We start from the raw sequence: 26763 nt of genomic DNA, 5'->3' as shown, positions 1-26763 counted from the left end.
GTTCATTCATAAGTCTGTCCTAACAAACAGTTTTTTGCATCAATAGACGATCAAAACAAAATACACAAACCCTTCAAATTATTTTTGCATGCGTCTTTTTTGTACATGTAACTCTATAATGTGCATATTATCCTATAGCACACAATTTTATACTCATTTTGGGCTTAGGAGGTTGAGAACTATACCACAAACTTTGGTGAAGTGCAAAAGCTGGGCAATCACTTCGTTTTCCAATCTGCGTATTAGCTTGGGAAAATTGTGTGTGCTTGTCTGTTTATCCATCTGGGAATCAGTTTGGATGAAACAAAGCCTGCAAGCATCACTACTTTTAACACTGTGAAGCTTCGAGGGAAGCTTTGAGGTTGAAGGACTCATGTGATGTGGTTTGTGGCAAGAGTAAAGCAAAGGAATACATTCAAACTAGGTCTGCTGCCCAGCCAGCACCTTGGAGTAGAATATTAGATGGGAATTCTGAAACACAGATGGAAATAATTGAACACATGAGCTGCCTAGTACCAGGACAGACCATTTGTCCATCTACCCCAGTCTTTCCCAACCTGGTGTTTTGGACCAGTTTCCACCAGCCCCAACTGGAATGACCAATGGTCAGGGATGACCGGAGCTGTGATCTAAAACGGATAGTCAATGTGGTGCCCTTTGATTGCTGTTGGATGCCAACTCCCATATTTCCTGACCATTGGCTATGTTGGCTCAAATGCACTATTGTTACATTAAGGGCTTGCTGCAGAATATGCCTGCAAAACACCCCACAACTCCAATCTGGAGGGGAGCTAGGTTAGGAATTAGTTCTGGAGATAGTCGGTAGAGGATGAGACTGTTAATCCCAGGGTTGTGGGTTTGAGCTCCACATTGGATGAAAGATTCCTGCTTTGCAGGGAGTTGGACTAAATGGCCCTTCCAACTCTTCTGTGATTCTATGGAGGAAAGTATAGGTAGGGTACCTCCAGGCTGTGGGCCTCTCTGTTTAGCCCTCAGGATTCTCGTCAGGTCACACCTGTTCCCCAAACCAACCCCCCCTCCCACTGAACATTCTCCACACCCTCCTTTTGTGTTTTTGCTTGACTGGAATGCACCCTTGAAATGTGATTATGCCTCTGACTTGATTGGATGCAGAAGGAAAAGATGGTGTGTGTGTAAATCTATCGAAACCTCTAAATTTTGTGTGGCTGTAGACTACTCTACAAAGGTAAAAGTCCCACCCATTGCTCTGCCCACATTAGCCTCTTGCCCCCGCCCACTACTGGCACACAGGTTGCCTGCAGGCAAATGCAGCCCTCTATCTAAGAAGGGATCCCCACTGCTGTTTTAAGTGGACAGTGGAGGTATGCACCTTTGGGTGTCTAGCAAAGGACCTGCCTACTGTGATTGGCCTTGCATTGTCACGCAGCAAAAAGGCTTTGAAGAAGGAAAAATTGGGGGGAAATGCAGCTCAGAGAAATGCGGAGCTCACTCTGAGCACATTGCTGAAGAAATCTCCCCCTGGGCATCGTTGCACTTTAGACTCGTGCATGCATCCTTGCTTGGCTAGGGAACATCGGCTTTCCACACCAGTTTAGAGGTTGGATTTTAAAAAACAAAACAAAACACTGAAGCAAATGCTAAAGACAAGTCAATTGCTTCCTTGAAAATCCACAGCCATCAGCACATAGTCAGGCAAATGGCTTGGTGGGTGACATGCGCTGGGCAGTGCGCTGACGTCGTATTTGGATTGCACAGCTGCAGTTAATCAGAAAGGAAGGCAATAGCAAGGGAGCAGATCTACAACACACACAAACATACACACACACACACACTTTTAAACTGATGGCTGCCATTGCAAAATTCATTCATTCAATCAATGTGAGGGCTGATTCACAAATGCATGTGCATCGCTCAGTGCCTTCACTTGCAGCTTCCTTCATGGTCCCTATTTAAAAGTAACGAAGAACCAGTGTGGTGTAGCGCATAAGTGTCACCTCTGACACTCAGTGACCAGGCTACTTACTACGTTTTGGTGTAATGGGTTTGGTATGAAGCGATGCTGCTGCTCTGAGCTTCTTAGAGGAAGCAAAGTTGAAAATGTGACAATTCTTTAATTAAAGAGTGGGCCAAGGCAGAGAGAACCTTAGGCAGAGCAGTTGGTGAAGGCACTGCTGGAGACACCTCTGTAAATAAAGAGCCAGCAACCTTAAGTAAAGGGCTCTCCAGATTGGTGGGATTTCTACGTGTGCTTTGCAACATGTCATTGATGCAATAATAGTGCCTTAGTGGCAGATTTATATTGGACTGTCCACGCATTGTTCCACTTTATTAGTTGTTTTGAGAGGCTTCCTCAATGTTGCTTCATTCTTGCCAGCTGAAGGGGCACCTGTGTGCTGTATTACTAAAACAAAATCCCAAGAGCCCCCAGGCAAAAATGGTCTGTTGTAGAAATACTCCAGACTAATTGAACTGATAAAGTCAAAAGAGGTATGGCCCATTTTCTTGGACCCAGCAACCGAATGACCATATTGCTTACTGTGCCTTAGGAGCAGAGCTTTGCTGATGATGAGGGAGGAGACTCAGCCGAGAGCTCCCATGTAGACAGAAAAAGGGAGCTGGACAACCAGGCAGCATCCTCTTCTGCATCTGAGAACAACAGTCCAGCTTCAGGGGCACAACACACACCGCTCTGTCCGCTTCCTGGCCCTCAGCAGTTGGCTGGGGCTGGGGCAGCTGCCTCACTCTGCCAAATGGTAGGGCCGGCCCTGCATCCCAGTGACTGGAGGATGGCGTGAGCTTCTCCTTGATTCCCTCAACCCAATTCTTTGTACGTTTTGGTAAGCTCATGTGGCAAGGCAAGATCCCTCCCTATTTCCCATTCACGTGAACAGCTTTCTGGCACGGTTTTGATCTGTGGTGGAGAAAAACAGCAGCACACCTCTGACCATGCCCAACTGCGGTCTTCTTGTCTCATCAGCTCAGTGTCTTTGCTCCAGCATCTGACAGCTTGCTCTGTGCAGGCTTCTATTTCCTACGATCCTTGTTTCACCCCTGTTGTTGTTGCTGTACCTGTCTCCCTGTCTTTTGCTCTGCTGCTTGGCATAGACTATGTACATGTGAGTTCTTTCGCAAGGGGCCTCTTTCTCAGGGCCAAAAGAAAAAGCTGCCTGATCCATTTCCGACGTAAAGCAAAATGGCTGGGGGGTTGCTATTTGTTATCCAGGTAAACAGATAAATCAATGCGTGTCTGTATATATACAAACATGCACACACTCACATATGTTTTGCAAGCGTAGCCACATTTTTCTGACCGCTGCTTCAAATCCTCCTTCCAAGCTGTAGCCAGTGCAAGTGTGTGAAGGGAGAATTTACACACCCTTGTTTTCCCTTGCGTACTTGGCTTGCCTTGTTCTCTGCTGGAATAAATTACAAGCTTAATATCTCTCTCCCTCTGTCACCCCCAGTTTCACTAATTTTTTGGGGGGGCGGTTCTTGGAAAGGAATAGGCGTGCAACACATTGAAGCTATATTCTACATATGGGCTTAGCCCAGATTTATATTGGGGGGGGCAGGATACCCACATGCCATCATCCTCTGTCTGGCTCCTTCTAGCAGATTTGGAATGAAATGTCTGAACAACAGTTGTTTTGAATTACTTTCTTTTGACCCCAAGTGCTCAGAAAAATCTGGCAAAATCTTTCTACAATTTCTACTTTTAGTTAAGTATTTTTATTTGTTTACTTGATGGGGGGCAGCTGCCCCTTTGCCACCCTGCCGATGCTTCTATGTTAGAAAGCCCATTCATAGGTGAGTTTGGTGTGAGGTCTAGATGTTTTGATGTATGTGGTAAAAGACTGTGCAGAATGCCTGCCTCTTGTCATTTTGAACCCAGTACAGTGGTACCTTGGGTTAAGTACTTAATTCGTTCCAGAGGTCCGTTCTTAACCTGAAACTGTTCTTAACCTGAAGCACCACTTTAGCTAATGGGGCCTCCCGCTGCCGCCGCACCGCCACCACGCGATTTCTGTTCTTATCCTGAAACAAAGTTCTAAACCTGAAGCACTATTTCTGGGTTAGCAGAGTCTGTAACCTGAAGCGTATGTACCCCGAGGTACCACTGTATTCGAAACTCCCATTGTTCTAGGTGCATTTTGCGACAGGGAATTTCATTAGCGCAAGCAGTTTCTGAGCTCTGGGCACCGTACCATGCCTAAGATTTCAGATTAAAACTTCAGAGTGGAAGGAAAGGAGGACCTTTTTCTGCCTCCCCACTTCCAGCAACTCTCTGAAGACTGGTGAAGAGACCCTCTTAAGAATATTAAGGTAAGGTAAAGGACCCCTGGACAGTTAAGTCCAGTCAAAGGTGAGTATGGGGTTGTGGCTCTCATCTCGCTTTCAGGCCGAGGGAGCCAGCATTTGTCCACAGACAGCTTTCCAGGTCATGTGGCCAGCATGACTAAACCTCTACTGGCGCATGGAGGACTGTGACGAGTGCCAGAGCGCATGGAAACACCGTTTACCTTCCTGCCGCAGCAGTACATATTTATCTACTTGCACTGGCATGCTTTCGAACTGCTAGGTTGGCAGGAGCTGGGATAGAGCAACGGGAGCTCACTCCGTCTCAGGGATTCGAACCGCCAACCTTCCGATCAGCAAGCCCAAGAGGCTCAGTGGTTTAGACCACAGCGCCACCCACATCCCAGTCTTAAGAATATTATGGGGGTGGGAGGGGAAAGACTAGACCATGTGGAAAATGAACATAATATTTTAGCTGCAGTTCATTCATTTTCAGCTTTGTATTCTTGTTATATAAAAAACGCACCTAGACATTCCGTTGTTGCGTCCATAACTTAGGTTTAAGATGCCATTTAGCTCCAAGCTTTCATATCTCAGTTTCTAACACTGTCCACATACCTCGTAATAATATCACAGTTAGAGCCCAATAAGCATTTGTAAAACCCAAGCATGAACATAGAATTGCGTGAAGGCTAACCCTTTGCTCATTCCAACCATAGCTTCACAGTGAACTGTGCTCCCTACCCCAGGCTGGGCTGTAACCAGCACTTCCCACCTGCAGACCCCTGAGCGAGAGAGACAAAGTGACTTAGAGCGATACCTTCAGGGCTGCTTGCTTGGCTGTTTATTGTTTTTGGGTGGTTGGGTTTGTTTGCCATCCCCACTCTGCATCCCCTTCCCTCTCTCCCTGCTTGCCTTTGTCACGCAGAGAAAGGCACGCAGAGCTGACAGGTTTCCCTCCGAGCAAATTGAAACCCCATTGCTGCCTTCAGGGCCCTGACCTTTTCCTCGCAGCAGACAGAGAAGCAGGCTCGACTTTGCTGTGGGTAGGGCTTCCAAGGAGGCTAATGCTTATCTTGCGCAAGTGATGTGGAAGCACATAATTTAGTACTGGCTGATTCTGCAGCTGTTTTACTTAAGCATAGAGTTTGGTATCGGAGCAGAGTTCATTTTCTTTTTTAACCTTCAAGTTTCTAGCCCCTGTGGTTATGAATTTAGGCTGGGAAAAGTATGGGGATTGTTTGTTGTGGTGCCAGGCACTTGACCGTAGGAATCAGGATTTCCTGTGGTCAAGGGGCAGGGCTTCACATAGATCCTTTGGTGGTATTCAGCTAAGTTTTATGCAGAGCAGACCCACTGAAATTAATGAACATGATTCACTAAGGTCCATTAATAGGTCTTCTCTGAGTAAAACTTAGTGGAATGCTGCTCATGGCCTGATTTATATCCACTGCAAGAGAACCAGTAAGAAGAGCACTACAATTGTACTTTGCATGTCGAACAGAATCCGTTCCGGAAGTCCTTTTGACTTCCGAAATGCTCTATTTCCAAAGTGTGGCTTCTGATTGGCTGCAGGAAGCTCCTGCAGCCAATCAGAAGCCGTGGAAGCACCGTCAGATGTTTGGGTTCCAAAAGAACGTTGGCAAACCGGAACAATCACTTCCGGGTTTGCGGCGTTCGGGAGCCAGAACGTTTGACTCCCAAGGCGTTTGGGAGCCGAGGTACGACTGTATTAGAACTTGTCCCAACAGCAAAATTGAGCTACCTATAACAATTCCAAACATCCTGTCACCCTCTAGTGTGACCAAGAAACAGTCTAGGAGGAAGCTCAGCAGTGAGTGGGTGGAAATTTGGTGGAATGGAGCAGGCCTTTATTTATTTTATAATATATACTGTATATATACGCCATTTGATTGTAAAAGCAAATCAAAACTTCAAAGCAGGTTACAAAAATAATAAAACAATTGAATTATTGGTAACAACTAGGGCTGGGCGATATATCAATAAATCATCCAAAACTGGTTTGAAGTCCATATTGCAATATCTGTTTCATAACTTTTGACTTGGCAATATATTGCGAATCATGATGTGTGTGTGTTATGCAAAAATCAAATTGCGGGAAAAACTGTGAAGGCAGCCAATGGTTCTCTCAGTTCCTGTTAACTCTGTTGGTTCAGCAATCCCCTGCCTCATACAGGGGGGCAGCGAATCACAAGAGCAGGCACCTGCAAAAATCACAATGCGGGGGAAACTGTGAAGCCCGCCAAAGCCTCTACATAGCTCCATCCCTATTTCAGACATTGTGATAGATCGAAATATCGCAATGTTTAGCTGGTGATGCAGCGCGATGTTGAAAACCAGATATTGCCCAGCCCTAGCAACAAGAGTTAAAAACAGCTGTTTAAAACATTCAAATAATAATTAAAATCAACAACAAGCTAAAAATAGATTAATACACATGTAAACATTCTACATACCTGGGCACTAGAATATCAGATTCTTATAAACGCAGAATGGGTATTATGTGGCACCTGTAACAGGGCCAGTTTTGCAGATCGAAACAGTGGGCCAATACATAATAAAGCGATCTCACAGGTAAACTTGCAGGCTCGATTCTCAGTAACTGGGAGCCACTGGTATATCCTGAACGGTGTCCCCAAGCATATTATCTTGCTTTCTGTCATATAAATAAATGGCTACTATCAATTCTTACAAGATAAAATGTGCCAGGGGGAGATGGTTGTGATGATGGCAAAACTTCCCTCTACCACAGACCGTGGATGGCTTGTTCGCACATGGGGTTTCTGTGCACACAGAGATGGACTGCACCCACCAGGACTTCTTGCAGTATAAAAGCTCTTCCTCCGTGCCAGTGTTTTTCCATCTTGGACTCCCTGGTGCTCTTGCTCTACAGTTTCCATCACCTCCAGCCAGCTGAGCCCGTGGTCAGAGATTATGGGAGTTGCAGCCCAACATCTGGGGAACCCAACACTGAAGAACGCTGTTCTGCACATATAATGCTTGTAATAATGATAGACGTTTTGTTAATTGTCAGATAATCTGGACTTGGCTGTGACTAACAGGGCAGCTTGTTCTGCCGTGACAGCTGCCAAGATCTGCCATGATTTTGTTCAAAGCGATTTAATTTACTGTGGTGGTCGTGGGCAATTCTGTATGAATATAATTCTGCCTTTAGTGTAACTTCTGTTGTTTGTTATTATGGGCTTTCTTTATGTCTCAATTAAGTGGTTCTCAAACTTTCCGCCCTCGGGTAACCTTTTCTGCATCCATTTTTATGCTGATAAATCTCTCCAGATCAAACGTGAAACATTGCAGAGTGTTGTTGTTTTTTTTAAGGGGAGGGGGCGGATTTAGGGCACACTCTATTTACATGAAGTGTAAGGCCTTTTGGTCTTAGCTGTCAATGCTGCACAAGTAGAAAGCATGTACTCTAGAACAGGATTGAGGGTTGTTGTTTTTTCAGGGGGCCTGTGTTGGATTGCTGTTATGCTGATTCTAACAAATTGCAGATTGTGCTATGTTTTCGTGTGAAAGTGGTTCAACTAAGCCTGTGGTTTTTAAAGCCTTTCCTCTGTCTCCTTTTGATGGGGAGTTGAACTGGTGGCCTTCTGTTTTCTGTGGTGGTGCCCCCTGCTGGTTGAGCCACTTATAGCCATGAAGGGGGAGGACAATATTGAGCTATCTTGGCTCTAGGATGGCTCCACACAGTCTATTAATTCTTCTCCCCACCCACCCCAAACAAACTGTTTTGCTCTGGATCTTTCCCTGAGCAACCATTCAAGTGGGCTGAAATTCAGAACCACCTGCTCTATGTGTTCCCTTCTCCTTGTACAGACTACCTGGTCGCTGGCCGTGGTGCTGAAAGCTGTGCTAAGATACTTTTTACTAGCCTGCAGTTGACTCTAGACCAGTGCTCTTCAACATTGCGGTCTCTAGCTATCATTGGACTACAGTTCCCATCAAGTCAGCTTAGCCAATGGCCAGTGGATGAGAGTTGTAGTCTTCACAATCTCCGGGAACCCTATGTTGAAGAGCACTACTCTCAGTTACCTCTGACCTCAGCTCATGTTGTCCCTCTTCCTTGTCACCCTGATTGGAACCAGGCTTTGGACCGGAACTCCCCCCGCCTCCTCATTGGCCCACTTGTGGGCCTGTCCCAATGTTCCAGCTAGCTTTTGTTCCCTATCCTGGCATGGCTCATGTTCCAGCACTGGTGTGCTCAGCTGCCTGTGCTGGCACCTGTCTTCAGCCAAAAGGGTAAACAGCCCTTCTGTGTGGCATGCGTGTTTTCCCTTCTTATATTATGTAATGCAGTGATCTAATGTGGTAGTGATGCAGTTTCTTTGTGCTAAACGTGCCCGATTCCTTTGACTTTCCTTCGTCAGAGTTGCCATTCAACCCATCAGTGCCTCCTCTTAAAGTGAAACTGCTCCTGCCCCCACCTCCCCAGTTCCTTATAAGCAAGTGTGAGGACCGAGCCCTGGTTTAAACTCTGTCCTGGTCTATGGAGCACAGCTGCCTTTAGTCTTGGAATGTGTGGAAGGGGGGCAAGGGGGAGGCTCTGGATTCACTAGCAGCGTGGAGCGGAAGGGGTTATCTCCGTATCGGGGAAACTCCAGCGAGCCAACGAATGGCTTGCCTCTTCCTCAGGCACTGCGTATGCAGAGTGGAAAGACTCACGTCTTGACAGCTGCAGCAGTTCCTGGGAAACAGGAGCATGCCTCTCTCCCTCCTCTCATCCATGCCTGGATGTGGAAGATTCTCATAACTCTGAGAGCTTTTGCACTTATTTTTCTTCCTTTCTGTCATCCCTTGTCCACCTAAATGCAATTTCTTCACCAATAGCAGGTCTCTCCCCCCCCGCCCGGTTCATTTCTAGATGATCGCTCTCTCACTCACTCACTCACTATTTTTCATGCTCTGCTGAGTGCTGTTGCTTCCTTTCACGGCCCAGCTGCCTGTCTCACTTTGCCTTCATGAAGATTTATGGAACTGCAGTAATAAACTGTGTTTGAGCGATTCTCTTTTCCGATAATCCTCGGGCGAGCGCCCAACAGGGTGGGTGTGATCTGAGCGAGCCTGCAGTCATGTCCAGCCTGGGACCCCTCCCCATCTTGGCGTCGTCCGGCGAGGCACCAGCAGCCGTGCTACGTACCTAGCAAGGTTTTCCAGGATTGCTTTTCGGAGAGGATTCGCCACTGTTTTCTTTTCTTTTAAAAAAAAAACCTCTTGCAAAGGCCACACTTTTCCTGCCTCACATTTTTCTGAGGAAAAGGGGCTACGGCCTTGTACCTGGTTAGCATCCTCAGGTGTGTCTTCCAGAGAAGAGGCAAGAAGCCTTCAGCTGCAGGTAAAAGGAGAGCGAATGGATGGGTCAGTACAGAAGAGCTTTAATCCTTCACTTGCTCCAGTGAAGCCCTCCAATGCAGCTCCCTTCCTAGAAGGATTTTATCTTGGCATTGCTTTGCCTTCTCTTCTGATTCTGGCTTGAGGAGCTCCTGCGCGTGTGAGGCAAGCCCTTTCTTTTTCTTCTTGGTCTGCAGCTTGGAAACTACCTGGTTGGAGTGGCATCGTTCCAGCTTGCTTGGAGCTCCTCCTGAATTATCCAAAGGGTAAGGGAAATGTTTTTCATTAGCCCAGTTTGTCCCTCTGAATAAACGGAGGCCCTGGTGCCTGTAATCTCGGGGTTCCCCTGCCTCCCTCTATGCCACACCCCAGACAGAACTTCGCTTTCTGAATCTGAACCCCTCATCCAGCCATCGCTGCCACAAATTTTGAGCCTGGTTGGCTGTTTGATTCTAGGCAGGGTGTGAGGAGCCACCTGGCTTTCCTTGGGGTAGTCGGTTGCTAGGCAACACCCTTCCCCTGGAACAAAATGGCCGTTTGGGACCAGAACCTGGTGGGACAGAATGAGAGGCACCGCCTGACTCCTTCTCACTGCCACCGAGCTTGCCTTCTCTAAACCAGCAGTGGGGCATAGCCAGCCAGCTGCAGCAGTTGGCAAAAGGATACCCCTGCAGGCCTGAATCTTACAGGTAGGCCATTGCCCTTTTTGCTTGGTCTCATGTAGGCGCTGCTTCACACGTGACAAGGGGGTGTCACTGATTTTCCTATGCAGGGAGTCCAGGAGTTGTGTGCATAGCAAGCGTGCCGTTAACAGGGCTAGGCATCTGTGCCTGTAGCATTCATGGTACAAGTTCACATTAAAAGCATAAGGTGTGAAGGATCGTAGGTCAGTGGCAACATCTGCATTGCATGTGGGTGGTCAATCTTTGGACTCTTCAGGTAGGGCTGAGTTCCTTGCACGAAACCCTGGAGAGCTGCTGCCAGTCAGTGCAGACAGTGCTGAGCTAGTTGGACCAATGGTCTGACTCAGTCTAAGGAAGCTTCCTAGGTTCCTAAGCTTTGAAAGCTCTTGAACTTGAGGCTTGATGTTCTTGTTGCAGACCATAGCACTGCCCTGGCATGAAAGTGGTTAAAGCCCACTGTAGTGAGGAGGGAAGGGAAGCAGTGGGGGTGGGGGGCTGGATTAATTTGCTTCTCCATCTCTCTCACTTCCTCTCTGTCTCTTTGCTTCTGCTGCATTGTGGAGAGAGAAAAAGCCCACCATCTCTTTCTTGCTCAAATCGCTTCTGGCATTCCGCACAGAACCCCGGCCATTAGCTGCCGCGAGAGATGCTGAGCCCGGTGAGGGTGGTCTGTAAGCTGGGCAGAGCCTCGGGCAGCTTGCCATTGTTCATGGAGCATGATGGGAACCTGAGAGCTTTTGGCAGCTGGAGGGGATGGGGGGTGGGGAAGAGAAGTTGGCAGGGGTGGACAGCTCCACATGAGAGGGTGGGTAATGGGAGCGAAATAAAGGCAAGATATGGAGGTCTGGTGCGGTATCAGGGAAAAACAAATGGGGGGGGGCGGATGGGTTTCAAGGCCTCTGGATTATTTATGACCTTAATGTTGCGCCACCGGAATCACTTTCAGGATTTAGCCACAGCAGCAGATGCAGGACACCTGCCAAAAATCCAGATTCTGCCCAAAGGCCCAGTTCATTCCTATCATAATCGTTTAATTTGCATGACATGAAATGAGAGTCTGTTTTGTTCCAGTGCACTTTGGTGCACAAGTTGGAAAATCCAAATCTCTCCCCTCCCTCCTTTCCTTGAACGTGGGATGCAGTCCACTGGGAAGGGGCCATGGCTCAGAAGAAAAACATTTGCCTTGCATGCAGAAGGTCCCAAGTTCAATCCCTGACATCTCCAGGCAGGCTGGGCTAGGCTGGGAGAAACCCTCTGCTCGAAATCCTGGAGAGCTGCTGCCAGTCAGTGGAGGCAACACTGAGCTAAATGGATTGCTGGTCTGACTCAATGTTAAAGCAGCGTCATATGCCCCTTTACTGTACAAGCACCATTCTTTGAATGGTGCTTGCAAAGAAGGTTTTATCGGTTTTCCTTTCATGTTTTAAGGAAATAAAGAATGGGGGTTGGGAAAAGCCTTTGGTGAACAGATGGCATAAATACCAGGTTCAGAAGAATAGCATCATATTGGGGCTTCAGTCCATCACATAGTTAAATGTGTTTAAATCTAGTTGCTATTTCCCCTGGAGTTAGCCCCAGCATCAAATCGGGGCTGTGGCACACAATTCGCTTCAACATTTCAAAGCAAAATATGCAAGTTTCCAGCCCTTATGGCTGCACAGAAAATAACCTCAGAAGAATCTGGGCAACAAGAAATCTGGGCAGTGGTCATTAAACCACTCAGGGAGACTTAACACTTGCTGTCATCAAGGCTTGAGTGTATTGCACACCTTTTTGGCCCTTCTCTATAAGCAGTACAGGGAGTAAAATGGGAGTAAAACCCACATAAGAAGCTTTGTGTGTTTACACCATTTGCAGAATTTGTTTCTTCCTTAGCCCAAATATGGGTGCCTTCTTTGGTTGCTGCACCTTGAGGACTAGAAGACTGACACAGAGCTGGAATCCTGAGCAAGGAGCAGTCCCTCTGCTCTAGAGAGGTAGAACCACCTTGGCATTGTTACATTTCTGAGCACAATTCAAAGTGTTGGTGCTGACCTTTAAAGCCCTAAATGGCCACGGCCCAGTATACCTGAAGGAGCATCTCCACCCCCGTCGTTCAGCCCAGACACTGAGGTTCAGCGCTGAGGGCCTTCTGGCAATTCCCTCACTGTGAGAAGCGAAGTTACAGGGAACCAGGCAGAGGGCCTTCTTGGTAGTAGCGCCCACCCTGTGGAATGCCCTCCCATCAGATGTCAAGGAAAGCTATCTGACTTTTAGAAGACATCTGAAGGCAGCCCTGTTTGGGGAAGTTTTTAATGACTGATGTTTTAATGTATTTTTAATCTTTTGTTGGAAGCTGCCCAGAGTGGCTGGGGAAACCCATCCAGATAGGTGGGGTATAAATAATAAATTATTATTATAATATTATTATTGTGATTGGCCAGACACCTGACTTAGAAAGCCGTAGGTGGGGTAGACCATTAACCAATCAGAGCAATGAGAGGTCCTGCAGTATGGTAGAGAAAGATGGGCCAGATCCTGCACTTTTAGGTTATCCACAATAGCTCGGTGAAGAGTTCATCCTTGCCCAGGTGACCCTGCCTGGTCAGCTTTCCCCAGGAGCATCATGAAATACCATTTGGGGCATAATGGGAAGGCATGATTGAATGAGCTATGGTGCAGCAGATGGAAAGGGTGGGCACCCTGTACTTGGAGTGAGTCTCCATGCAAAGCAATGTGGCCAAATTAATTTTTTTTCTCCCACTGCTCTCTGATCATGATAACCCCAATCTCTAATTTTCTGCATTGGGCTCTTTCTCAAGTTCTGAATAGACTTCAAGCTCCCACTCCTCATCCTTAAACTCTCCACCTATACTGTAAATGGGTTAACCAAATTATATCCCTATCTTTCTCCCTGCTCAGCCACTTTGCCTCCTTGTTCCGACCCTTCCACCTCCTGTTAGGCTGCTGCAACACCCTCCCCTCTCAGTTTTTTTGTCTCCTGTCTCCTGAAGACCCACTTCTTCAAATCACCTTAGGTTCCTCTCCATGGCTACCTGTCCTCCTCTTCCATCTCCCATTAGCCATTTGTTCAATTCCTGTCACCTTCCCTTCATTGCTGTTTTGATCATTTCATGTAGATTGCAGAGTCCTTTTGCTTTCAAACACCCACCCACCCATTCCTGGGCATAGTCAGGGGGGGGAGCTGCTCCCCTAATCAGTAAAAATCAATAAAAATACATAGCTAATGCAGGTTCTGCCCCTCCCAACAAAAGGCCTGCACCCCTAACAAAAATCCTGGCTACGCCCATGCTCCTATGCCCTTTGCAGCTGCGTGATTGACAGGAGGAGACTTAGCAGGGGGAGCCTTTTCCCACTGCTCCAGCTCCATGCCAGGAAAAGGTTCCCCTGGCAGCTTTCCGTTTGTTGTGGCAGCTTTTAAAGGAACAGGTGCCATGCTCCTGCCAAAAATAAGTTGGCAACACAGGCTGCGTACACGGGGTTGACACATTGCCATCCGTTCTGTGCTAAATCTCTGCATTTTTGTGCTGTACAGCAATGATTGCAGTCACTCAGCATTTGCAGAGCGCTCTCTCCTCTCCCCCCCCATTCTTCCACTGGAGGATTTATCCATTCGGTTCTATCCATCTTCGGCTGCACTTTTATCTTTCTGCAGCAGATGCCAAAGCTGCAAGGGAGGGATGCTGCAAAAGGGGGTGGGAGGACACGGCCCTCTCAGGTTAGCCTTGCATCTCGAGCTTTCACCTGCCTCTTATGCTTAACTCAAGGTTTCTCCTGCTCCTTTGCAAGGTTTGCCCCCACCCCGCTTTCAAATTGCCACCTGCTGGGTTTCAGGGCAGAGCTGGGTACTAACTGCTCCACCTGTCCTGGTTGTTTTGGGGAAAAAACCCCAAGGCTGGCCGTAGACAAGGGAAGCTTGTGGGAAGGAATGGTTATTTATTAATTTTTTTAAAGACAACAAACAGCACCATGGTTGTCCCGTTTTGCAGTTAGCACAAAAGGCCTTTAAGAGAGAGAAAAAAAGAAAATCGTTCTCTTTAGCAGTCAGGAGAGCTGGCATGTTCCACCATCCGAGCGTGTAATTAGAGAGAAGGGAACTGCATGCTGATGCTTTAGCTGTTGGGGTTAAGAGGGAAGGAAAGAGAGTGAGTGAGAGAGAGCTCATAGTGTAGCCTTCTCCAGGAGCATTGCAGCACAGATTCCTAAGCAGATTCCTCAGGGAGAAATGTTTCAACTACACACTCCGTCTCCCATCCCCTGCTGCTGATTTCCAGAAGGTCCACAGCAACCATCTTCTGTGCACTTACCTGGGAGTTGGACCATTCGAACTCTGCAGATCTTACTTCTGAGTAGGCAGGCTAAGGACCAAGTTTCAGTCTCCAGTATCTCCATGTAGGGCTTGTGAGAGAGCCCCGCCCCCTGCCTGCCAGCCCTGATGAGTGACTGCCAGTCAGTGTAGCCTTTATTAAGGGTTAGACTCTGCCTAAGGCAGTCCCCAACATGTTCCTATGTTGTGTGCTTTTAATTGGTGCTGTTGTTAGATGGATCAGCCCCACATTCTGAAATGCTGCTTCAGGGTCATTGCCTGTCCTGGCCATGTGCTCTGAGCTACCATATATGCAGAGTTCTGATGTAGCCCAGTGGATAAAAAGGCTGGAGTTGTGACTGGAAGTCCTGAGATCTAATCCCGCTTCAGCAATGGACTTGGTGTTTCCACGCTCTGTTGTAAAATGAGGCTGAAACCTCTGGAGGTGAATTTGAGGTGGGGAGCAATCTAAGGATGCTAAATGATGGTCAGACTTTGAGATCCTTGTTTCCGTTCACTTTGGTCTGAAGATGCTGTAGCAGCTGGGAGTGAGGTCTAGAAGAGCCCTCTGTGGCAAAAGAGGCACTCTGCATGTGTATAAAAGCACCCTTTTCTGTTTAGGACATCACAGCATATCTTTCGGGATTGAGATTTAACATTGGAGGGAAATTTCTGGGGCTAAGCCCTCGTGAAATGGACAGAGGGGGGACCTTCATTCTTGGGCGGTGCACAAATATTGTAAATAAATAAAACTGTGGTGCCTTGTGAGTCCCTCCTGCCCACCCAACAAAGCTAGATCAAAGCCATGTTGTACTTTTTTCACAGAAAGGCTCACTATTTCACTGAAATAGGGGGGTGGGGGTGGAACGCAATGCAAATTCTGTAGTCAGAAAAACCAGTTTTGGCAAGTGAGGAGGATAAAATGGTGCAGATGTTTTCCATTATGCAAATGACATCTGATTGTGGACAGAATTACTCTTCAGCATCAGCAGAAGCAGTGATGGTTTACCGGAGATACTGATACCAGTGCTAGCTCTGGTACTTCTAAAGCTTTCCGTCTCGCTGCCCCTTAATCAACTCCCTTGTCTCTCTTTACATGCCTTCTTGCTCTGCTGCATTGCCCAAGATCATCTACTGTCAAATCTCTTTTGTCCGTTACGCCAAGACCTGCTTCCAAAGGACCTTCCCCTCTGTGTTGTCATCCTTGGGCATCTCCCCTCCCTCTCTTTGCTGCCTCCCCTGCTGTCTAAATTTAGACTGTAAACTCCTCGGGGCACGGACCTGTCTTTCCTACTTACGTTACTCTGTAAAATGCCATGGTGCAGTGATGGCATTATATAGCTCTCTTGCTTTATTTCATTTTTTTAAAGCCAGTGTCCAAAATTATATCATACTCTAGGAGCTGTGAACTTGCGGCTCCCATGATTCCTGACCATTAGCCAATGTGTTTGGCAGTGGTAGGAGCCTCCATCCCTGGTCTAGGCAGAAATTCATCATTCCTGTGTCCTGAGTATACAGCATCTCAAACACTCTTGTCTTGCATAGGAATATAGGAAGGTGCTGTTGTGGACTGGTTGGGCGCAGAAAAATGGTGGAAGGAACCAGCTGGGGAACCACCAAAGGAAGAAGACTCAGAGCCCAGGGAGTTGTGGTGGGACAATGTGATGAGTGGTCAGAGGTAGAAGAGAAAGAAGACTGGGAAGAGGAGGTGTCAGAAGCTGAAGAGGTAACTGGACTTAGTGAGCAGGCAAAGTCGGTAGCAGAGAGAAGTCCAGGATCAGAGGCAGAAGCTGAAGGCAGCAAGTGGGAGGAGGGAAGCCAAGAGGCTGAGATGAGTCAGGCTGATGAAGAAGTGTGAGTGTCTTCCCCTTCTGCTGTGACAAGCTCCCCTCCCCACTTGTCTCCCAGATCCAGAAGAGGCATGAAAAGGGTGGAGGACAGGATGACTGCATGCAGGCACAGTCTCCAATTGCTTGGGAAAAGCCCTGGGGAGAAGGGGACTTGGATGGCTGTGAGGAGGTGGAGCTGTGCTCATTAGGCCTGACACTCAGCCAAGTGAAGATTGTGTTTTTGCTAATAAAGAGTTAACTCCAACTTTGAACGGTGTGATTTGCTGCCAGCTCGCTCTTTGACAGCTGCCTTATAATGAGTCAGACCATTGGTCCATCTAGCTCAGTATCTCCCACATTGACTAGCTGTGGCTTTCCAGGGTTTCAGGCAGGGGCCTCTCTCTGCCCTTCCTGCAGATGTTGGGGATTGATCCTGGGACCCTTTACAAACAATGCATATGCTGTACCTCTGAGCCACATCTTCAGCTAAATGAGGGTATTTCACAAGGTCATTTGGGTCATTTGGCCTCCATGCATTCTAAAGGCTTCCAACTGGACATCTGTATTATCTGTTGACTCCTGTAGGGTCTTCAATTGATCAAACACATCATTCCTTACCCAATTGTAAAGCTACCTTTGTAGCCAAACTTAACTTTAAAAAGCTGGGTATAAATACATTAAATAAATGGTGTATAATTGCAAGTTGTAGCAGAAAGATCCCACCCGGTGTGTACACCAAGGAACCTCTGATTTTAAACCCCAAGTGAGTTTATTCAAACTTGATCTTGATTAATGCTCTCATAATTAATTATGGAAACCAGCCAATATGCTTTTCTAGTAAAATAGACTAGCAGTCTGAGTACCCCAGATTTCCTGTCTACAAAATATCAACTTTCTGTATTATTTGCAGAAATACCTGAATGACATTGATACATCCTCATTGAGGAGATGGAGTGAGTCAGTGAGGATCAAGCATTGGTAGATAGGAAACTACTTAAAGTCCCATCAGTGTGATGGGATAGATGGTGGTGAATGTCCCTTCTGACACTCCTTCACTCCCTCGCAACCTCTGATCACTATGGCTCTCTCGATACCTCTCCCTTGATCTATTCTGATGCTTTAGTGGGCTGTGGAGAGCAGCTTCATACATGAGTATGAAGCAATTTCCAAACCTTCTTGACAGATGAGATGGTGAAGCATGCCACTGGGACGGGAAATGAAAGAGACATTTGAACGACATTGTCACAATCAAAACTACTCAGCTTCTGTCCACGCTCCCATTTCTTCTGCATCCAATGGTTTGGGAAATGGTGTGCTGCAATCCATGGGTATATCTATCCTGTTGTTTCTTGGGAAATGCTGTGTTTTGATGCAAACTTGGCATAGGCCCACCTCACAACATCATTGGGCGGATGTGGATAAAGCCCCCCACCCACATTGCCAGGACTCTGTCGATTTGTTTTCATCTGTGTTCAAATGGACACACTAGGAGTAATGGGGAATCAATCTGCAATGAGCTTTTATTTTTGGAACGAAATAGGTTTCTCAAGAAGCATGTTCCAAGGGCCAAAAGAATATGCAGTAGAACTAAACTGTGTGTGGACTACGTGGAATAAACAAGTAGCCAGTCTCCATTGGTTCTAGAATAAATTGTTGTGTGCATGAAAACTCTTGACTACCCCTCTGGAAATTCTGACTGCCAGTGACTCAGTTGCTCTGCAGGCACAAAGGAGCTTGCCTATCGAGCATCTGATTGGTCAGTGGCCTAGCCATGTATGGTACGATACTGTAGATTTCCACCATGCCTTATGAATTTGTAACCTGCAGACCCATGTTGGGATGCTGTCCCGACTTGTTGATTAAAACCTGAAAAACTTCCAACCATGGTGACAGTTTGAGATCCAAGTGATAGGGAGAGTACGGACAGTGGGAGGTCTGCAGAGGTCAACAATCCCTCCAGATGCCCTCCTCACCACGCATTCATGATGACTTGCGCTCCTGATCCTATTGGGGCAGTTCTATGCAATCCTGTTCTCAAGACTGATGGTGCCTGCAAAAATTTTTGAATGGTCACACTGCTTCCCTTCCATCCAATGCATATCCTGCAGCTTCCTGCTGAAATACTGTAACTTTTCGGACCACAAACATTTGGGGTCAGGGGGCAGAGGACATCCTGCTTTTATTGGGCTATAGCCCCGCCAAACAGCAGAAAGGGCCTCAAAGTAATTTTGGTGCCCAACAGCTAATAAAATGGAGTGATGTTTTGAAGCCCAACAGCTAATAAAATGGAGTGATGTGTGGACGGTCCAATATAAATCCTAGGTAAAGGACCCCGGATAGTTAAGTCCAATTAAAGGTAACTATGGGGTTGTGGCGCTCATCTCGCTTTCAGGCTGAGGGAGCCGGCGTTTGTCCACAGACAGCTTTCCGGGTCATGTGGCCAGCATGACTAAACCGCTACTGCATCACTAATGCACTAATAGTGCACCAGTGACATGTTGCAGAAGGAACTTGCCAAATAAATATAACACACACACTACTCTGGAGGGGGCTAAGGTACGATGTGCTGAATGGGACAGAAAGGATCTAGGAGCTGCATTCAAATTCCTTCCTGCTTCTCTGGCTTAGGTGCTGTTGGCAGCTTCTGAATTAGCAGCCCACCTGCCAGGCGTCACTTTGCTTTGTGAGGCTATTTATTTACCTCCCACCCACCCCAGGATGCCAGCTTTGCTGCTATTTCTGATTCTTTATCTCGTGAGCAGCTGGGCGCCAATTTCTGAGTGAGCTGGGCCAATGGGCATCATTGCAGATAGCTCTTGAGAAAACTGCTTACCTTGTGAGGTTTTTTTTTATTAAAAATACTAGTGTCAACTCATTCCAGCCACAGGGAATAAGCAGAGTCAAGAGTGATTCTTCTTCTATTTCTCCCCGCCTCCCCCAATTCCTGACTCCATCCCAAACATCTGGCTGTGGGCTTTGTGTCAGATTTGCAGCTCCTTATGTGTGTGTAGATTTTTCTAATGCAGTTGCCCCCCCCCGCCCCATCATCCGCAAAGCCCCAAAGTGCAGCAAACTATAGCTATGAAAAGCAAAGTGCAAGGCAACTTGCTGTGCTTTTAACATTTTCAAAAAGAGATGAAGGGAGAGCTAGTCTGAAAGGGCCTCAAAGTAATTTCGGTGAAAATCACAGAAGCTGCATTTGTGGATGGTGCAAAAACTCAAGGAAGCATGAATGCTGATGAGTGACATAGCATAGAGTTAAGATAGCAGGGCTTTTGTTTGGCTTTCCCCCATGGAGTTCAAGCTTTTTTAAACAAAAAACAAAAAACAAAGTGAATTGCTGCTTCTAATGTGTACGCTCATCCCACTTCCACTTGTGGTAATAATAATAATTTTTTTTATTTATACCCCGCCCTCCCCAGCCAAGGCCGGCCTCAGAGCCTTGGTAAGCAGGCTTGGCAAGTTTGTGCTGTAGGGTGGCCACTGACCCAATGCCAGGAAAGAAGAAATGCATCACCAAAAAGGGAAGACAGACAAGGACATATTAGCATAAAATCTGCATATATTTCATCATGGGCTGGTTGATGCATAGGGATAGTTTGTCAGGGACCCAGGGGAGATTCCAGTGGGATACAAAGGGTCCTGGGGAGGAACCAAGTGGGTGTGTGGGGTTCGCAACCTGTTCTCTCAACCCGCCATCCCCACGGCACGAGCCACAAGCCCCACCTCCCTCTCCATAGCCATTGGAGCCTATTTTTTATGCTTCTGTGGTGTGTTTTGTGCTGTCAGATACTGGCAATAGCCACACCTCTCGGGGGGGGGGGACGTTCCTCCTGCCCCATTCATCCGCCATGGAGCAGAGACACCTCCCCTACCAGCTATGTCCAGGAGAAACAAAAAGACAGGCAAACAGGTGCTTCACGTGCCTCCTTCTAGGCAGTGTGTGTGATTGCTTGCTAAGGAGCTGAAACTCTTGCTGCACTAAGCTGAGCCCGCCTCATTCTTTTATATAGGATAGCATGGGGTGTGTTGTTGTTGGATCAATGCCTTCACTTTGGGTAGTTAGATTTCCCGCCTTTGTGCATCTGTGCCTGGGATTATCTATGAGTATTACTTACCTGTGCCTTAGACCAGCGATTTTCATAATGTACTGCACCAGTCTAAACATGGCATTCTTGGGAAAGAATCCTGATATGAGTTCTTAATCTTTGGCAACTGGGACCCAGGGCGTTTTAATATGCATGTATAGATGCGTGCTCTGGTCCATGGGGTCACGAAGAGTCGGAAACGGCTAAACTAGATGCAAATTTGCATAGACGCAAATTTGCATAGACTTGCATAGATGCAAATTTGGATCAAGTTGTTATCAATTAAATAGAAATAAACAGAATTTCACCATAGTGGGCAAGCAATACTGCGATCAAATGGCCTGTGCACCTGCCCAGGTGCAGCTCGCTGTTGATGGCCAACTGCAAGGCCCCTCTTGCTCTCCCATCCTAGGGTTCTGTATCTTTAAACTGGGCTTGGTCTGGTCCATCCTTCAAGTAGAGTATTGTCGCTAGGAAATGTGGCCATCTGGTTGTGCAGTTACCTGCTTTTAGACTCTGGACTTAATGGTCTCACAGGAACCTGCTCTTTGGATGTTACTTCATTGCTTCAAATGGTTTTACAGGAAGCCTCTCTTTTTATGAGCACGTGTATGTCTTTATTACTTCAAGATGTGATAAACCAGCCCTTTTGCATTTGGGGATCCTCCCGTTCATTCTGCTGATTTTCTACTTTGGATTTTCAGCTCCAGACACGGCTGGGTTTGTGTATTGTTTTAGAAACCTTTTGGACCAAAGGTGGGTATTGGCAACTGCCCATAAATTTTACAGATTGTTCATGTTTGGGGAACATAATCAGCAGTAATCTAGTGTTAGTGAAGGCATAGTGGAGCGTCCTTGATCTTGTCTCAAAAAGGGGGATATACTGTGGAGGAGAGCTAAGAACCAAACTAAGCATGATTGCTTCAGGCCTGTGTGTTTAAGGCTGTGTGCACACTATACCTTTAAAGCACATTTGAAACATTTCCCTCCTTAAAGAATTGTGGGCACTGTTGTTTGTTAAAGTTTGCCAGGAATTCTAACTCTGTGAGAGGTAAATACCAGAGAGGGCTGGGAGTGGCGGCATGTCTGAAATCCTGGAGAGTCGCTTTCCGTCTGCGTGGACAATAGTGGTCTAACTCGGTATAAGGCAGTGGATTTCCTGCTGCATTGGCAGCTGGTTGAACTAGACGCCTTTTGAGGTCCCTTTCAGCCATACTATTGTTGTTGGTATCCATCTGTCTTGGGAGACAACGGAGGAGTGCACCTTTGGGAGTGAAATTGTAGGAAGCACCTGCTGAGGCTGTAGAGACCGATAGGGGAGAGACATGTTTTGTTCCAGCTGGGGCAGATGAAGGCGTCCGGTTGTGCTGCTGCAGATGCACTATGGCGTTTCTTCTCTCTCTGCTCCTCACAGCAGTCATTCCTCCTTTGTTCACTGCTATGGATGCACAACCTGATTGTCTGTCTCCAGGCACTGTGATTGTCTGTGAGAGATTCCCACACGGTGGGGTTGATGTCAGCCTTCATGCCACGTTTGCAGGCATCTTTGTAACACAGAGTTGGTCTGCCAATGGGTCTTGTGCCTGAAGCCAGCTTCCTGTAGAGCATGTCCTTGGGCATCCTGCCACCTTCCATACTGTGCACATGACCAAGCCAGCGTAGACATCGCTGAGACAGGAGTGAAAACATGGGCATGGGAGGGTTCGGCTCCTGCCTTCAACCCAGCCATGCTACACTTCCAGTTGCCCTACTCCACTCCACCTCTGCTTTATAAAGGTTTGCATTGAGTCTGCCGCCATCTAATCTAGTTTGTCCCTAAGAGAACCCCAGTAAGTATGTTTCAAAAATAGTTTCTTGGAGAATGAAATCATTATGAAAGCTAATAACAGTCTACCTTCTTACCTTAGTGACCTGTTGAACAATTACTGCAAGGGGACAAGATACACAGGATCAACCCTTTTGATGTCCGATCTGTTTTGCCCCACTGATGTGGTAAATAGCTGGACTGTCCATAATTTGTCAGGTTAAAAGGTGGCAACCCTATTTTCAACTCTCTTAAAGAGCTATCATTTGTCTCCTGTGTTAATTGACGAGGGCCATTTCATAGAGTGCCAGTGATTTAGTTTCTAAGGCACTCCTCTCCCAGGGTGTAACAGAGACATGGGAGTAGGGTGATAAAAGTGGCAGGGATTTAGAGCCATTCATAAAAGCAAGGCATGCATCAAGAGTGGAGGGGAAGTAGTAACAACGACTTAGTAGTTCCTTCTCACTTTGAGAAAAGTCTGTAGCTCAGTGAAAGAGCATCTGTCTTGCATGCAGAAGGGCTGGGTTCAATTCCTTGGCATCTCCAGGTAGGGCTGGGAGGAGAGACCCCTGCCTGAAACCCCAGAGAGCCTCTGCCAGTCTGTGTAGGCAATACTGGCCTGACCCATGGCAATGACTGGTGGACCCATGACCTGACTCTGTATGAAGGCAGAGGTAGTCATCCTGTGCCTGGTTTGTACTACAGTGGTAAAAAGGTAAAGGTAAAGGGACCCAATTCATTCCGGAGGTCCGTACTTACCCTGAAACTGTTCTTAACCTGAAGCACCACTTTAGCTAATGGAGCCTCCTGCTGCCGCCGTGCTGCCGGAGCACGATTTCTGTTCTCATCCTGAAGCAAAGTTCTTAACCTGGAGCACTATTTCTGGGTTAGCGGAGTCTGTAACCTGAAGCGTATGTAACCCGATGTACCACTGTACTTTGGGCTGCAGTGATTTGGTTTAGGCCAACTACTATCTCTCAACCTAACCTACCTTGCAAGGTTGCTCTGAAGCTAAAATGGGGAGGAGGAAGATTATGTAAGCCACCCTGAACTCCTTAGAGGAAGGAAGAGTGAGATAAAAATATAAATACACATGTGCAAACACACACAGCTTCCAAAAAGGAAGGTCAATAAATTAAAGCAGTGGTTTTCAACCAGTGTGCCGTGGCACCCTAGGGTGCCTTGAAGGGTGGTTAGGGGTTCCGCAGGCAACACTGCCCTCTGTCCCTTTTTCCTTCCCTCCCTCCTTGGATGCCCCCTCGTGTCTCTGTCTTCCAAAGGCTTGCACAGCTGTTTATTGCAGCAGCCCTGGCTGTAAGATCCACAGGCAAATGGTGCCTCTAGATGGCACCTCGCTTTGGGGCTCAGGGATGGCAACAGCAGCTTTCTGGAGGGCTCCCAAGGAGAGAGGAAAGGAGAGGAGGGTGAGGGAACACTCCACAAGGGAGGGTGTTTGAAAAGGGGCGAGAGACTGGCAGCTCTGTAGGCAAGGGGTGACATAACTGGGCTCCTGAGCCCTACAGGGCTGCTGCAGAAAAATGTAGTTGGTTCATGTAGCCATGGACTCAAAAAGGTTGGAAACCTCTGCGTTAGGGCAAATAGGGTCCTGCCCCACCAACCTCAGTACTGCCCTCAGCCAGCCCCCACCTGCCTGCCTTCTTGCAACCAGTCTATGAATTGGCCCTGGCTGTCAGCTTCCTCCTCCTCCTTAGCATCAGTGTTGCGCTTGTACAACTCGGCAGAGAGAAGATGGTGTCTAATCTGGTCTAAACTGGAACGTGTCCAGAGGAGGGCAACCAAAATGGTCAAAGGCCTGGAAACAATGCCTTATGAGGAACGGCTAAGGGAGCTGGGCATGTTTAGCCTGGAGAAGAGGAGGTTAAGGGGTGATATGATAGCCATGTTCAAATATATCAAAGGATGTCACATAGAGGAGGGAGAAAGGTTGTTTTCTGCTGCTCCAGAGAAGTGGACACGGAGCAATGGATCCAAACTACAAGAAAGAAGATTCCACCTAAACATTAGGAAGAACTTCCTGACAGTAAGAGCTGTTTGACAGTGGAATTTGCTGCCAAGGAGTGTAGTGGAGTCCCCTTCTTTGGAGGTCTTTAAGCAGAGGCTTGACAACCATATGTCAGGAGTGCTCTGATGGTGTTTCCTGCTTGGCAGGGGGTTGGACTCGATGGCCCTTGTGGTCTCTTCCAACTCTATGATTCTATGATTCTATGGAATCATAGGAATGTAGAGTGGGAACGGACCCCGAGGGTCATCTTGTCCAATCCCTTGCAATGCAAAGAATCCCTGAGAGGTGGTCATCCATCCAAACACTGCTCAAAAGCCTCCAGTGAAGAAGAGTCCAGATTTTGCTGCCAGAAAGTTTTGCCTGGCTTTTAGTCAGAATCTCATTTCTTGTAACTTGACTCCATTGGTTTGGGCCCCACTCTCTGGAGTAGAAAACAAGCTTGCTCCATCTTCCATGTGGCAGCCCGGAATACTTGAAAATGACTATCATATCACCTCTCCAACTGAGTTGGCTCCACCTGCCATTGACTATGCCTGTCATTGGATCTGGTTCCACCTAATTTTGGGTTCTCTTTTTGCTTCCCTGCCACTGCTCCCAATGGACACTAGCCGTCATTGCTCCTGAAGGATTATTTTGAATGGTGTGAAATGATGTTCTTCATGCCTGCTTTCCATGAGTTGTTTGTATTTGCCAATAAAAAGACACTCCTTCCAAGGAATAAATGGGATTGTTTACTGTGTAGGCATTAAAAATGTGTGCTGGGGGCGTCAGATGTGACATACTTTGGAGTGGGAGTTTGCAGCAGAGTGACAAATTGTGACAAGCAGGAATTATGATGGCTTGGAGCTGTATCTTGCATCAGTCTGAAGGGCTTCAAATTGTGGCCTCTCTTTCTATACAGGAAGTTTAGGTAATAGGGTGCTGCATAGAATGTGTAAAAGCCAGGTGTTTCTATGCCCACACATCTCTCCTAGGCAAGCAAGGGGCATTTCCAGTGTCCAAGGACACATTCCATCATGAAAAAAGCTCTTGAGGAAGGACCAGAGCACAGCAACTGGAGAGAACTCTGAGGGCCAGACTGAAAGCCTTGGAGGGCCATATTCAGCTGTGGACTAGAGGTACATGTGTACTGGGACTAGGAGAGTGACAGCCAGGGAGCCAGAAAGGTAAAGCTAGGAGAGGTGGCTTGAGGACAGCCGTGTTGAAGATGTGGGCCTTCAGGAGAGGAACTTTTCAGGTGCCAAGATTGCCAGCGCATCCCATCAGCAAACACAACCTGCCAGACCACAACCTGTCCTTCAGGTAGATTTAGAATATTGGACCCAGTTTCGACATGTTTAACTTTGCTGGTGGGCAGGGGGCACAAAGTGTGATGCCAAGCCGCATCCATAGCCATTTCCTCCTCCCTTGATCTTCCTCAGAGTAGCACTTCAAAGGTGGTAAGAAGATGCTTCCCTAAAATGGCAATAAAATGAAATGAATTCTGCAGCTGAGAGCTCAGCTGAGCTGATCTTCATTTTTACGGCCTTGTTAAATCTCTTTTTAATTTTTTCAACACTAGTTTTCTTCCACCACCCCACCCATTCTTTCCAGATAACAAGAACCCATAAAGTATTTTTATGGAGGAGAAAGCTTGTCTTTCCTTTGCCAATCTCTAGAGCCATCCGTACACTCCACTGCTTATTACAGCTCTAACCGAAGCCGTATATTATTGCAAAATGGCCATCTTGACGTGGCTCAGCCCATAACTGGGACTGTGCCATTTTCAGAAGGCAGAGTCAGCAACCTCAAGAGCAGGACCTTGTGGGTTCTGTGATTATTGAGCATTTGCAAGGAATGTGGAGTTATCAGGGAAATCAACGTGTCTGATAGATTTAAGAACATAAGGGTTGCTTCTGCTGGCTCACAGGAATACTGCATTAGCTGCTCAGTATTTTGTTGATTTATGCTGGCCAGCCTGTTTTAAGTTACACACAGCTTAGACTCTTATCTCTTGGTGGTGGGTAGGAAGCTACTGATGCTGCACACAGAAGTTTTACTTCTGGTTACCAAAGGAAGTAGAAAATAAAGAGGAGAACTGAATTGATCAGTACAAAAACCAGAGAGAAAACAACTCTTCCCTCTCCCCCCACCCCCAAGAAGAGCGCCAATAAAAATTGGCATTCTGATTTTTTGAGAGGTTTCAAAGGAAGTATGTGGCTAATGATACAACTACCATCCTGTTTTGTCATGGGAGGCTCAGAGCAATGTTCTTCCTGTTGGTGGTCCCCAGATGTTGTGAGACTACAACTCATGGGAGTTGTAAACAAGCAACATCTGGGGACCGATGGTGGAAGAACATGAATTTAGAAGATGCTGCAGTCAGAAAGCTGGACAATACTGTTA

At 47.1% G+C, this 26763-nt stretch overlaps 1 protein-coding gene across 9 annotated transcripts in view; it reads left to right on the top strand.

Annotated features, from left to right (window-relative positions):
- SRCIN1 (SRC kinase signaling inhibitor 1) overlaps positions 1 to 26763 on the top strand; it is a 335991-nt gene that overhangs the window by 153148 nt on the left and 156080 nt on the right. For 4 of the 9 annotated variants that reach the window (XM_080979257.1, XM_080979256.1, XM_080979255.1 and 1 more), the window contains exons 1-2: positions 8474 to 8556; positions 9843 to 9911. The exons of the other annotated variants lie outside the window; for them this stretch is intronic. In XM_080979257.1, the coding sequence (XP_080835383.1) occupies positions 8499 to 8556; positions 9843 to 9911 (127 nt within the window). In that variant the 5' untranslated portion in view covers positions 8474 to 8498. Of the gene's footprint in view, positions 1 to 8473; positions 8557 to 9842; positions 9912 to 26763 lie in introns of those variants that run through there. 9 annotated transcript variants of the gene reach the window in all.

This window comes from Podarcis pityusensis (genome assembly GCF_964106645.2).
Source record: "Podarcis pityusensis genome assembly, chromosome: 13".
Lineage (NCBI taxonomy): Eukaryota > Metazoa > Chordata > Lepidosauria > Squamata > Lacertidae > Podarcis > Podarcis pityusensis.
Note: the sequence above shows the minus strand (reverse complement) of the source record. Positions and strands in the feature narration are given on the sequence as shown.